Here is a 14,250-nt window from a genome sequence, read left to right as displayed (position 1 = left end):
GTTACTATTACCTAGTACATCATGTCCAGCTTTCAACAAAAAATTACCAGTCATGCACAAAAAAAAACCAGTCTGGGATCCCTGGGTGGCGCAGCAGTTTGGCGCCTGCCTTTGGCCCAGGGCGCGATCCTGGAGACCCGGGATCGAATCCCACATCGAGCTCCCGGTGCATGGAGCCTGCTTCTCCCTCTGCCTATGTCTCTGCCTCTCTCTCTCTCTCTCTCTCTGTGACTATCATTAAAAAAAAAAAAAAAAAAACAGTCTGAGGAAACAAAGCAAGCATTAGAACCTGACTCTGACATGGTAGAGATTTGGGAATTGTCATACCAGGAATTTAAAATAACTATGATTAATAGGTTAAAGTGACTACAGGGTGGGGAATGCCTGGTGGCTCAGTCATCCCTTCAGCTCAGGTCATGATCTCAGGGTCCTGGGATTGAGCCCCACATGGGATTCCCTGCTCAGTGGGGAGTCTAATTCTCTCCTTCTGCCCCTCCCCACCTTGCTTGTGCTCATGTTCTCTCTCACTCAAATAAATAAATAAAATATTTTAAAAATATGTTAAGATAACTAATAGGAAAAGTAAAAAACTTGCAACACAGGGATAATGTAAAAACAGAGGAATAATGTAAACAGAGAGATAGAATCCTTAAGAAAGAACTAAAAGGGGGATCCCTGGGTAGCTCAGCAGTTTAGCACCTGCCTTCAGCCCAGGGCGTGATTCCAGAGTCCCTGCATGGAGCCTGCTTCTCCTTCTGCCTGTGTCTCTCCCCCCTCTCTGTGCGTGTGTCCCTCATGAATAAATAAATAAAATCTTTAGAAAAAAAAAAGAAAGAACTAAAAGGAAATGCTAGAAAGTTAAAGCACTATAACAGAAATGAAGACCATCTTTGATTGGTTCATTAATACACCAGACACACTTGAGGAAAGAATGAGTGAGTTTGAAGGTATGTCAATAGAAGCTTTCCAAACTGAGATATAAAGAGAAAAGAATGAAAAAAAAAAAACCCACCCCAGAGGGCAGGCCGGGTGGCTCAGCGGTTTAGCGCTGCCTGCAGCTAAGGGCCTGATCCTGGAGACCCGGGATCGAGTCCCACGTTGGGCTCCCTGCATGGAGCCTGCTTCTCCCTCTGCCTGTGTCTCTGCCTCTCTCTCTCTCTCTCTCTCTGTATCTCTCATGAATAAATAAATAAAATGTTTAAAAAAAAACCCAGGGGATCCCTGGGTGGCGCAGCGGCTTAGCGCCTGCCTTTGGCTCAGGGCGCGATCCTGGAGACCCGGGATCGAATCCCACATCAGGCTCCCGGTGCATGGAGCCTGCTTCTCCCTCTGCCTGTGTCTCTGACTCTCTCTCTCTCTGTGACTATCATAAATAAATAAAAATTTTTAAAAACCCAGAATATCTAAGAACTATGGGACAATTACAAAAAGTGTAACATATGCATAATTGTAATACAACAGAAGAAAGGAAAAGAAATATGTGAAGTACTAATGGCTGAGAGTTTTACAAAGTTAAAATGACAAACACTAAGCCATAGATCTAGGAAGCACAGAGAATACCTTGCAGGATAAATATACACAAAACAATATACACCTAGGAAATATCATATTCAAAATGCATGAGATCAAATATAAAGAAAATCTTGAAGGAAGTCAGAGGAAGAAAACACCTAAGAGAGGAAAGAAAATAGAATAATATAAAAGTCTCAATTAAAGCCAAATATGGGGCAGCCCGGGTGGCTCAGCAGTTGAGCGCTGCCTTCAGCCCAGGGCCTGATACTGGAGACCCGGCATTGAGTCCCACGTCGGGCTCCCTCCATGGAGCCTGCTTCTCCCTCTGCCTGTGTCTCTGCCTCTCTCTCTCTCTCTCTCTCTCTGTCTCTCATCAATAAATAAATAAAATTAAATAAATAAATAAATAAATAAATAAAACCAAAGATGGTGGGATGGCTGGGTGGCTCAGTGTTTGAGCATATGCCTTCAGCTCAGGGCATGATTCTGGAGTCCTGGGATCGAGTCCCACATCGGGCTCCCTGCATGGAGCCTGCTTCTCCCTCTGCCTATGTCTCTGCCTCTCTCTGTCTCTCATGAATAAATAAATAAAATCTTTTTAAAAAATAAATAAAAATAAAACCAAAGATGGCATAAAGAAAAGGGGAAACAAAATATTATGTGAGTTGACTGTCAATCTAGAATTCTTGCTAATACTCTTACAGGCTCTAGTTGGCTTTTACAGGTAGATCCTCATATCTACCACTAATAACAGTTATATCTACTCTCTTCCTACCAGTACATCTTTTTTTAAAAAAGATTTTATTTATTTATTCATGAGAGACAGAGAGGCAGAGACCTAGGCAGAGGAAGAAGCAGGCTCCCTGTGGGGAGCCCAATGTGGGACTTGATCCCAGGACCCAGGGATCATGACCCAAGCCAAAGGCAAACGCTCAAACACTGAGCCACCCAAGTGCCCTCTACCAGTACATCTCTTAATCCTTCGTTCCTTAGAGGATACCTGGACCTCCAGTACCATGTAAATCAGTAGCAGCAATACTGGATGTTACTGTCCTATTCTTAGTATCAAGTGAGAGCATCAGGTACTATTGTGTATAATGTACATTATGCTGTTATGTATAATGTTTTGTTGTGGTCTATTTGACAGTTTTCTACATTAAGGTTCCCAAAGAAATTGTAAGATAATAAACATATGTTTGTTTTAAGCTACTATGCTTTAGGGTAATTTGTTACACAACAGCTAACTTACCACAAAACTCTTACTCTATGATACAGCGAGTTAAAGTGAAGATCCTGGGGCACCTATGTGCCTCAGCCAGTTAAGCGTCTGCCTTTGGCTCAGGTCATGATCTCAGGGCCCAGGGATTGAGCTCCACACTGGGCTCCCTCCTCAGAGGGGAGTCTGCTTTTCCCTCTCCTTCTGTCCCTCTCTCTCCTTATTCACTCTCTCTCACTCTTCACTCTCTCAAATAAATAAAATCTTAAAAAAAAAATAAAGTAAGGATCCTATCAGTAGTCAAAGATACCACAGGGATTAGAATTACAGTAGCTACTACAAACAAAATCCAAGTTTCATTACCTTAACACATGTATTTATTTCCTACTCACACAATAATCCACTGCTGGTGTTCCTGGGTAACTGATGGCTTTCCTCCAAATAGTGGTATAGGGACCCAGAATTCCTTCTTGCAGTTTTGCCCTTCTATATTATCAAGATTCTCCTTCTTCCAGCTGGACAGTACATCCTCTTTTTTTTTTTTTAAGATTTTATTAATTCATTCATGAGAAACAGAAAGAGAGAAGCAGACACAGGCAGAGGGAGAAGCAGGCTCCACGCTGGAAGCCCAACATTGGACTCAATCCCGGGTCTCCAGGTTCACACCCTGGGCCAAAGGCAGGACTAAACCGCTGAGCCACCTGGACTGCCTGATCATCTTAACAAAGCCCCAACTGACATACTCCTATTCAAACCACACTGAAGAAAATTAGTCTAATAGCCATAACTAGAAGCAATAATGGCTGAATAACGTAGGCACAACAGAAAAAGAGGCACAAACTTTCAGTGGTCATCTACTCATAACACAGATATTAACAAATACCCATGACCTTGGCAAATAATCACATAATGGGTTTTTGGTAATTGAACCTGCTATAAACTACACTAGATAATAATTCCCCTCTAAGCATTCACTTGAATAAATGCAAGTCTTTTAGGAATTCCATTGAAGTGTTCATAGTGATTTGAATTACAATCATTGAGGAGTACTCGATCCCTTTTCTATTGACACTTATCAATGTGTGACTTGGTAGCCAAGCCATGAAATGTCATTAATTAAAACAAAACCCTAATGTAGTTTCAACCCTGGGAACCCATTGTTAAACACACTGGAAATATCAGGTATCATAACATTCTTGGAGTTCTGTGGTTTATCACAACCATTTCACTTTCTTCCTGTGGTTAACCATTACTCTAATTCAGCTACCACACATGCCATAGTTCAGTAACACTTTTTTTTTTTTTTTTAAGATTTATCTATTTGAGAGAAAGAGAGCACAAAAGGAGGAGGGGCAGAGGGAGGAGTGATATTCTCAAGCAGACTCACTGCTGTGGGTGGAGCCTGATGCAGGACTTGATCTCAAGACTACCGAGATCAGGACCTGAGCCAAAAATGAGTTGGATGTTTAACTGACTACACCACCCAGGTGCCCCTTCAATAACCCTTTCAAATGCAATCTCTCATGAGAAGTCCCAGTACCTAAAGGAGGAGATTTGAGGAAAAATTTTAAGATGCTAGCATTTCATGTCAAAAAAACATGGAAATGCTACTGGGCCCAGACAGGAAATCTTGCAAAAGATAAGTAAGGGGCATGGACATAAATGGTCCAAGCCAGCATTATAAACTCTTGAATTATCTCACTTCCTTATGTATTATGCAAGTAATTTCTAACTGTCAAAATACACTCCCAAAAATATTGCCTAGATTTTTGATGGTATAATTAGCAAAGAATATTAAATATTCAGGGTGGGGTTAAATTCCTATCTTTATTTCAAACCATAGGTCACAGTAAACTCAGATTTTGCTTACCAACCAAGCAATAATGGTGGAACTAGAAGAGCAGACTCAGTTTTAAGAGTTTTCTGTCACAAGGGAGATATAGGGAGGTTTCTTAATGTTTGAGAGAGTAAGGTTTTCTAAGATGACTGAATCTCTCATGATAGCCCCATTTCAGTAATGCAGATTCAGATCTTTCCTAAGACTTAAATTTCATGTAAAAGAAGTGGCAAGGTTGGGAATTCAGGAAATATGCTAGCTTAGCAACTAACTGATCTACTGTTGCATTTGGCTTTCAGCATCTGCAGCCCCATGGTTAGAAAGAGTAAGATTTCTCAACACAATCATTAAGAGACCTTGATTTCAATTTTTGCTTAAGGTCAGAATTTCAAGCAGGCTTTTAATTATCTAATTTAATTATAAACAAGCATCACACATGCTTTTGGAACTAGGAATCCTCATCACCTGTAGTTGTTGGTAGGAGCTATCTAGTCCCTAATGTGCTATGAGCTCATAATCCTGCTGTATCAAGAATAGCCTTTTCTAGGGATATATGCATCCCTATTTTTACAGCAACATTACTTACAACAGCCAAATTAGGGAAGCAGTGTAACTGTCCATTAACAGATGAATGGATAAAGATAACATGGTATATATATATACAATGAATTGTTCATCCAGAAAAGGAATGAAATCTTGCCGTTTGCAATGACATGATAGAGGTAGAGTATTATGCTAGGTGAAATAAGTCAGTCAGAGATACACCATATTATTCCATATGTGGAACTTAAGAAACAAAGCAAATGAACGAGGGGGGGCAGAGAAAAGAAGCCAAGAAACAGACTCTTAACCACTGAGAAATTTGATGGTTACCAGAGTGGAGTTGGGCAGGGGGCTGGGGGAAATAGGTATTAAGAATTAAGGAGTGTGCTTGTGATGAGCACTGGGTGATGTACAGAAGTGTTGAATCATTATATTGCACACCTAAAATTAAATTACACTGTATGTTAATTATACTGGAATTAAAATTTTTTTAAAAAAAGAATAGCCTTTCCTAATACAAAATAGAATTACAAGTTTTTCTTTTGATCTATCTCATTCAATAATCCTTAATACTCCACTTCTCTATCCTTTGATAATTATTCTCTAGTATCATCTGCCATGGGGGCTAGCATTGCTTGGTTGAGAACAAAAGCAGACTTTAACTTAAAATCAGAAGTTATATATTGGAAGAATATCAAGTACCTCACAGATATTAAGAACTGAACTAAGATGTGAGAAAGCAGGAAAGATCCATTTAATGGATCAGAGTGATACAGAGGGATGCAGAAATCTTTAGACTGCTGCCAAAGGATGACTAACGACCTCAACTCAACTGCAATACTTCAGCCTAGGAGTGATACTTCATGCTCTTAACAGTTGGTTACAAGAGGGCCCCAACCAATCACAATGAAAAGAAAACATCCGTTGTGCCACATATATGGCTGAATATTGATTGGCCCTGCTCCTGTCCCTGTGTCTCCAACCAAAATAAAAAGAATGAAAAATCTGATTGGTTTAATTGGATCCATGTGTGACTGTAGACTACTACAGAATGAAGAAAGTCAAGTGCCAACAAAGAGCTAGGATAAGTGTGTGTGTCAAAGACAAAACTAGATTTCACCATATATACTGAAAAAAATATACACATAGATACACGCACACACATATATATTCAATATTAATTTTGATGCTATGACATGATTTTACACTTTAGGTTTTGGAAGTTGCACATATCTCATTTAATATATTGTGGACAGACAATTCTCCATAGAAGCATACATAGGATTTAAACTCTTTCTACTAACCAGACAATACAGTATTGAATAATCACAATTTAATGAACCTGCTTGGCAGGACAGTGAAATCTTATTTTATCATAATTACAATGTTGCAATAAACATTATTTACAGAAATTTCTTCCAATGGGACAAAATTCCTAGATCTAGAATTACTATTTCAAAAGGAATGCATATTTATAATGTTGATAGGTCATACTATGTTGCCATCCAAAAAGACAATTTTACACTGCTAATGATCAGGTATCTGTCTTCGTGCTGATGCCAGTACTGGACATTATCTAAATTTTAGATTTTAATCCATCTGAAAGCCAGGAAAGCTTGTTTTAGTTATTTTCTGACTAGTGAGGCTAAGAAATTTACAGACTTTGTTTAGTCATTTGAATTCTTCAACCAACATACCTATTTGGTATACATCACCAATTTTTTCCCACTGTTTTGTAGGTGTAATGGCACTTTGTTCCTACATGACATATTTTTCATATAACTTGTATTATTTATCAATTGTCTTTTACATCTTTTTGGTGCCTTCCACCATGCTTACCTTTTTAATCTTTGTACAGGCCAACTTATTCTCTTGCTCATGTCTTCTAGGACCCCATGTCCTATTTAGTAAAGCCTTCCTCCTTTCTGTTTGCTTCTTACATATCATTTCATAATTAGAAATGTTAAATACAATTGCATATTTCTCTATAAGGTATGTGTGTTTTTTTGAAAGAGGGTGGATTACCAACTATCAAAATATTTCCCCACTAATGAAAAACCAGCCTTATGATATAGTAAAATCTGATATGCAGAGGAACCTATTTCAAAAATGTCCTTCTATGCTTGTCAAATTATCTTTCCTTGTGTTGTTTCCACTGAAACTGTTAAAGTAAATATATCCTACTAGGACTCTGTTGTGAATGACAATTTACAAACATTTTAACAGTATTGAGTATTTCATCTAGAAAAAGTACTTCTCCTCTATTGACATATTTTTGTATTTCAATAGTTTAATAATTCCTTTTCAACTCTATTCATAAGTTGCCTTAGAATTTTGTCTTGTTTTTGAAGTGGGAGTTGTATTACACTCTTAGAAATAATTAGAACCTTTTGTATACTCTCCTCTGTACCAGAGCAGGGGTTGGCAAACTTCTGTAAAAGGATAGAATAAATATTTGAGGCATTGCAGGCCATATTGGCTCTGTTGTGGCTCCTCAGCTCTGCCACTGTGGTGTGAAAGCAGCCACAGAAAAATGTAAACAAATGAGTGTGGTTGTATGCCAATTAAACTTTCTTTGCAGACACTGACATTTAAACTTAATATAATTCTCATGTTGTCACAAAATATTCTTTTCACTTGTTCAATCATATAAAACCTTTTTTTAAAAAAATTTAGATCATGGGCCATACAAAACTAGAGACTTTGGTCAATTTAGACTGGTTTACTTTAAGGTTGACAGTTCCTTAAAAGTTTAATAGAATTGATTCATAAGCCCAAGTGATTTTAAATCAAATCTTTCCAAATTTTCTAATTTTTTAGTAACATGTCGTAGTTTTAACTTTAGGCAAATAAATCTTGCATTTTTTTCTGATCATTTCAGTTCTTTTGTTCCAAGAGGCCTACTCATCCATGCTCTCCACATACTTTCTAAGACTGATGTTAGACATACAGGAAAGCTGAATTCTCTCACCAATAAAGTCACATCACCTTACATTTATGCAGATGAGATGGAAAGCCACAATTCAAACTCAATGTGATGAAATCAAATTTTAAACCACCATTGGCAAAACCTCATTGACTACTTTGAAACTTCTGTTCCTGATCTAAACTGGTTTCTCCTGGCCTCCTTCTATGCATCATTTTTATTCAAGAGCTGACTGTGATAACCCTTAATGTCCCAAAATAATGTTTTACTCAATATTTGATCCGCACCAGGCACTGTGCTAATGAAGAAGCACATCTTATGTATTAACCAATTTAAAGGATCTCAACACAAGTTTTTACATAAGAAGTGAATCAACTATAGTTACACTTAAGAAAAAATTCTGCAATGGGAAGACCAAACTCAAGGACAACAAAACTAAACCAAACAGAGGGACCAGTTTTTAAGCTAATGGAGTTGTCCAGGTGAAACAACAATGTTGAGACTATGCTGATGGGAGGGAGGACGGACCCCAGAGAAATCTGGGAAGCAGATCCACAGGACTTGATGTGGAAGGCAAAGACGGGTGTGCTGCTGACTCTCCACTATGAATTCTCTGATGAGCAAGGTGTGCGGTCTGCCGGAAGACTTTTCTACTTTTCTTATAGTTATAGGATCTCTCTCCAGTGTGGACTCTTTTATGTTGATTGAGGTGTCCAATTTGGATGAAGGTTTTCCTACATTCTTTGCATTCATATGGTTTTTTTCCAGAATGAATTCTCTGATGTACACTAAGGGACTGACGATGGCTAAAGGCTTTGCCACATGCACTACATTCATAAGGTTTCTCTCCAGTATGACTTCTGCGATGACAAATAAGTGATGACTTTGTCTTGAATGCCTTCCCACATTCAATACATTCATAAGGTCTTTGGCCAGTGTGAAGCCTCTGATGTTGAGTACAGGATGAGTTATCACCAAAGGCCTTCCCACATTCAACACATTTATAGGGTTTCTCTCCAGTATGAACCCTCTGATGCTGAATAAGGTGTGTGGTTTGGCTAAAGGCTTTACCACATTCCTTACACTCATATGGTTTCTCTCCTGTATGTGTTTTCTGATGCTGGGCAAGGTGAGCCTTCTGGGTGAATGCTTTACTACAAATTTTACATTCATAGGGCTTCTCTCCAGTATGAATTCTCTGATGAGTAGCCAGCTGTGAACTTATGCTGAAGGATTTACCACATTCCCCACATTCAAAGGGTTTCTCTCCAGTATGAATCCTCAAATGACTAGCAAGGTGTATATTCTGCCTAAAAGCTTTCCCACATTCTTTACATTTAAAAGGCTTTTCTCCAGAATGCACTCTTTGATGTTGAGTGAGTGATGCATGATGACTGAAGGCTTTTCTGCAAACATCGCATTCATATGGTTTTTCTCCAGTATGAATCCTTTGATGTACAGTAAGAGATGAGCCATATCTAAAGGATTTGTCACATACATCACATTTGTAGGGTTTCTCTCCAGTATGAATTCTCCTATGTTGATTAAGTCCTATGTGATCACTAAAGGCTTTTCCACAGTCGATGCAATCAAAAGGTTTCTCTCCAGTGTGGTAATATCTCCAGTGACGAATAAGGGATGTGTTCTGTATGAAAGCTTTCCCACATTCAATACATTCATAAGGCTTCTTGCCAGTGTGACATCTTTGATGTCTAGCAAAGGATGAGCCATCACTGAAGGCCTTTCCACATTCATTACATTTATAGGGTTTCTCTCCAGTATGAATTCTCTGATGAACAGTAAGGGATGAACTCTGGGTAAAAGTTTTCTTACATTCATTACATTTGAAAAGTTTTTTTCCCGCATAAATTCCCGTATGTTTTATTACCACTGAATTTTTGGGGAAATTTTTAACTGAATCACGATTATGAACTCTCTCTTCGGAAATGTCCAAATGAAACCATCTTCCAGATTTATTAAAATTACGTTCTCTTTCCTTAGAGAGGCTTTTATTATGAGTGATTGCCTCTTGCCTGAATTGTGTCTCCTGACCTACCAGCTTCCTTTCAAACACACTCTCAGAATCCCAATTTTCTCTGAAAGTGGAACACTCCAAATTAGTGTTTGAAGTTCTATCTGTTACTTCAGCAAATGTATCTTGCTTTGGAAATAATTCCTGGGTCTCATGTATAGACTGTTGGCCTGAAAGATAACAAGAAAACAAGTATTTCTTTATTGTGTGCTAGAAAAAAAAGAATTTGCTAAGAGTTTTTGAAAGCTATGATGAATTCATTAATTGGTGAAATAAACCCTAATTAAACTACATAAACTATGTGTCTCTAAAACATGTAAACATGCAGTATACAATGTATGTAAGCAAGCTCCAGCATAATTTATATAGGAGCCTACAAGAGGTGAGCAGAAAAGAATTAAATACATGTGGAATCAGTTACATATTAGAAGAAAGGAACTGGGAAATTTTTCTGCAATCACACCACCTAAAAATTCTGACATTCATTGCCTTTAATCTCTCTCCCACTCTGTCTTGCTTCAATGCCAGAGCAGTCATCACATCATGAAAGCTGTTCCAAGAAGCACACCAAAGCACAAAAGTGACAAAGTACTCATTAGCATTTATCAGGATTATCTGAAAGCTGGTCTTTCCCCTCAAATGAGAAAATAAGGTTTCTGCTAACCACATCTTATTTAATTTCAACAAAAACCTACATTACCAACTAATACATTTAGCAACATAATATCATTTTTACATTTACCTGCATGCTTTCATAGGCCTGACACTTTTCTGGTCTTTTATTAATTCTTCACTTCTCTGGCCATGTATTAATGAATAGGACCTGCCATTTACTGTCTTAGTTCAAAACTGTTTTTTAAAAAATGGTGAGTGCTGCCATTATATTTAATCACATCATACACACTACTGAGCAAGCATGTGTCTTATCTCAGATTCTAATGCTTACAGGGAAGAGTGTACATGCCTAAAGTCCTCCTGCTAAATCACTTAGCATGCACCAAAAATTTGTGCATGTGTAGTTAATCTCAATAAATACATACAGATGAAAGTGGTTTTGGGGAGATGATGCAGAGAATCAAAAGTTATCAAAAAGATGATCTTAAAAAAAGGGAAAATAGTTTTTTCTCATGAAATCTAAATACTTAAAGTTTTCCTTCTTAGATCAGTAATAAGACAAGGATGCCTGCTTTTTCAACTTCTACTCAACACTGTACCAGAGGTTCTAGCCAGAGCAATCAGAAACAGAAATAAAAGACATTCAAGTTAGAAAGGAAGAAGTAAACTGCTATTTGCAAATAACATGATCCCGTTTTTTTATATAGAAAACCCCAGAGAATCCACAAGAAAAGTACTAGAGCTAATAAATCAATTCATCAAAATTACAAGACACAAGATCACAACACACAAAAATCAGTTTTGGTTCTATACCCTAGAAGTGAACAATCTGAAAAGGAAATTATGAAAACAATTCTATGAGGGATAACATTAAAAGAATAAATTACTTAAGAATAAATTTACCTAAGGAGGTATGACATTGTACATTGAAAACTACAAAACACTGCTGAATGAAATTAAGAAGATATAAATAAATGGAAAGACATCCTGTGTTCATGGACAGGAAGAGAGTAAGAATTAAATAAGTAATGGAAATAAAACCAAATTTGTGAGGTGATACAAATGGGAATGATGCCTCTATAAATAAAAAGAAAAAACTGTAAGTGAAACAAAAGGTCAACAAAGTAAAGGCTTCTATAAAGATACCACCCAACTTAAACTACACCTTATGGTGAAAAGAAACAGCCATGTGCAAACTTACAGGCTACATGAAAGTGGGAAGAAAATGTATCACATTTTTGAGATAGGATTTATATTCATACAATATAAAGGCAAGGAAATACGATCCAAAGGAAATGTGGGTAATAAGTATATTGACACCATTAACAGAATATGAACTCTAAATGGATTTAAAGTGCACTATTTCTCAAAATTATAAGTACTGCAGGAAATGCAAATTAAACACCCCTTTTCACCCAAGAGCTTGGCAAAAATTGAAAAAAAATACTCACTATTGGTAAAGATGTCTAGAAATAGGTATTGTTCACATAAAAATGTTAAAATCTTTACACATCACAATTTAAAAAGGTCTACTTTTTAAAAATTTTTTATTTATTTATGATAGTCACACAGAGAGAGAGAAGCAGAGACATAGGCAGAGGGAGAAGCAGGCTCCATGCACCAGGAGCCCGATGTGGGACTCGATCCCGGGTCTCCAGGATCACGCCCTGGGCCAAAGGCAGGCGCCAAACCGCTGCACCACCCAGGGATCCCTAAAAGGTCTAATTAAACAGAAACTCCTATTAACCATATGTGAGAAAGTATGTTGATATTTAAAAAAAAAAAAATCACTGGAACAGTTAAGAAAGCTTTTAACACACAAATAGAGAAATGAATATATGAGATATATTTTACAAAAGGATAAAGAGAATAAACATGTAGAAACAGTATTCAATCTCTTTCATAATAAAAAAAATAACTTTAGGGCATAATCTTTCACCAAAAAATAAGCAACTATTTTCATCAAAATACCCACTGCTAGGAAGATACAATTAATCCTATACATCAAGTCATCTAATCACTGCAGCAGCTGCTGAAAGCAAACTAAACTTTCAGAGCCTAACATATGTTCACATCCAGGGATATAACAATCCCAAAATAGTGGTTTTCATGTACATAAAGATACCTGTTGCAAATATATTTTTAATACCAAAAAATATGAAGCATCCTAATTGAGCAATGAGATATAGGGCACAGAATGCATGTGAAAAAACATCTCTGTGCATGTGGGAATACACACTATAATTCCAATTACATGAAAAAATATGTGTTTTTCACAACTTGAAGAAGTCTACACTTGCTCTGTTAACATATTGGGATTATCAGTCATGATTTTACATTCTGCTTCCAAACAGGTGATAGGATTACATTTTCTATAAATCATTGTTTTCTAAAGAAATTCTTCTTTCCCTTATGTATCAAAAGAGGAATAGAACTCCCTGCCTCAAAAAAAGAAGAGACCTTCCACTTCTATCTTCTTGCAATGCAACTTCTATCCACCCTGACTCAAACAAGAAAGCTACTGGAAATTAATCCTCTCCTTTGTCTCTGCAATGCCCTATTGGAAATTCTGCAAACTCTACTTCATCCAGTTCATCCATAAACATGTTTCATCCTTTCCACTGGAGTGACCATTTACAATCACAACATATGTGTAAATTCCCTTTTTCTCCAAGTACCTACCAATGCCAAGCACAATGGCTCCCTCAAATAACTTTCCATTCATGGTTCTTACAGGAATGGATGCAGAATGAAGAGTGGGCCATGTGATCACGAAAAATAGCTCAAAAGTACATGGGGTTAGGACAGAATCGTGTAAGGAGCTGAGCAAATATGAGTGGCCAAAGGAGAAACGTTACAGGGAATGAGCAATCACTCAAGAGAGGGTAGCAAGGGAGGAAAGGGAATAATTTTGAAGTCTGAGACCTCTATTTTCTCTCTAGACCTGGAGGACTTTGTGAAGTCCTGTGCATCTTCTCCTATACATTAGTGAGGACTCAGCCTCTTTGGCGAAAGTTCTGCTCTAACCTGCAGTGGCACTTCCACCCAGGCCTGCTGCACTCACCTGAGAACAGGCTCCTTGTCAGCTCTCTTTCCACCATCCAGGGCTCTTTCCCGTGCTCCAGCAGAGAGACCAAATCTGGCTTAGAGACACAGGGTCCTGCATATGGGCAGATATGGGGTTCTGTCATACACTGGACATTCTTAATCAAGAACCAGTTCTGTGGTTTTGATAGAAAAGTGTTTTATTACAGGAAGAAGCAGAAAGAAAAGTGAGCAGTATCTGAAAGACATTAAAGATGATGCTTCAAGCATAATGAACATACCAACTTTCAACTCTACAAATGTCAAATTCTCATCTTAGGAATCACGACAAAAATTCAGCCCAAAACTTCATAAGACCCCTCCTCCACCTCTAAATTCAAAACCGACATTTGAATAAAGGCACCTGGGTGGCTCAGTCAATTAAGTGCCTGCTTTCGGCTCAGGTCACGATCTCAGGGTCCTGGGGTCAAGTCCCATATCGGGCTCCCTGCTCAGTGGAGAGCCTACTTCTCCCTCTACCTCTG

The 14,250-nt window shown here is 37.8% G+C and overlaps 1 protein-coding gene across 1 annotated transcript in view; it reads right to left on the bottom strand.

The window, feature by feature from the left end:
- LOC121484436 (zinc finger protein 470) overlaps window positions 1–14,250 on the bottom strand; it is a 43,322-nt gene that overhangs the window by 16,333 nt on the left and 12,739 nt on the right. The window contains exons 7-8 of the mRNA XM_041743707.1: window positions 13,746–13,841; window positions 8,832–10,236 (exon numbers count right to left, since the gene is read on the bottom strand). Of these exons, the coding sequence (XP_041599641.1) occupies window positions 8,832–10,236; window positions 13,746–13,841 (1,501 nt within the window). The remainder of the gene's footprint in view (window positions 1–8,831; window positions 10,237–13,745; window positions 13,842–14,250) is intronic.

This window comes from Vulpes lagopus, chromosome 2 (genome assembly GCF_018345385.1).
Source record: "Vulpes lagopus strain Blue_001 chromosome 2, ASM1834538v1, whole genome shotgun sequence".
NCBI lineage: Eukaryota > Metazoa > Chordata > Mammalia > Carnivora > Canidae > Vulpes > Vulpes lagopus.
This window is presented reverse-complemented; position numbering and strand designations above follow the sequence as displayed.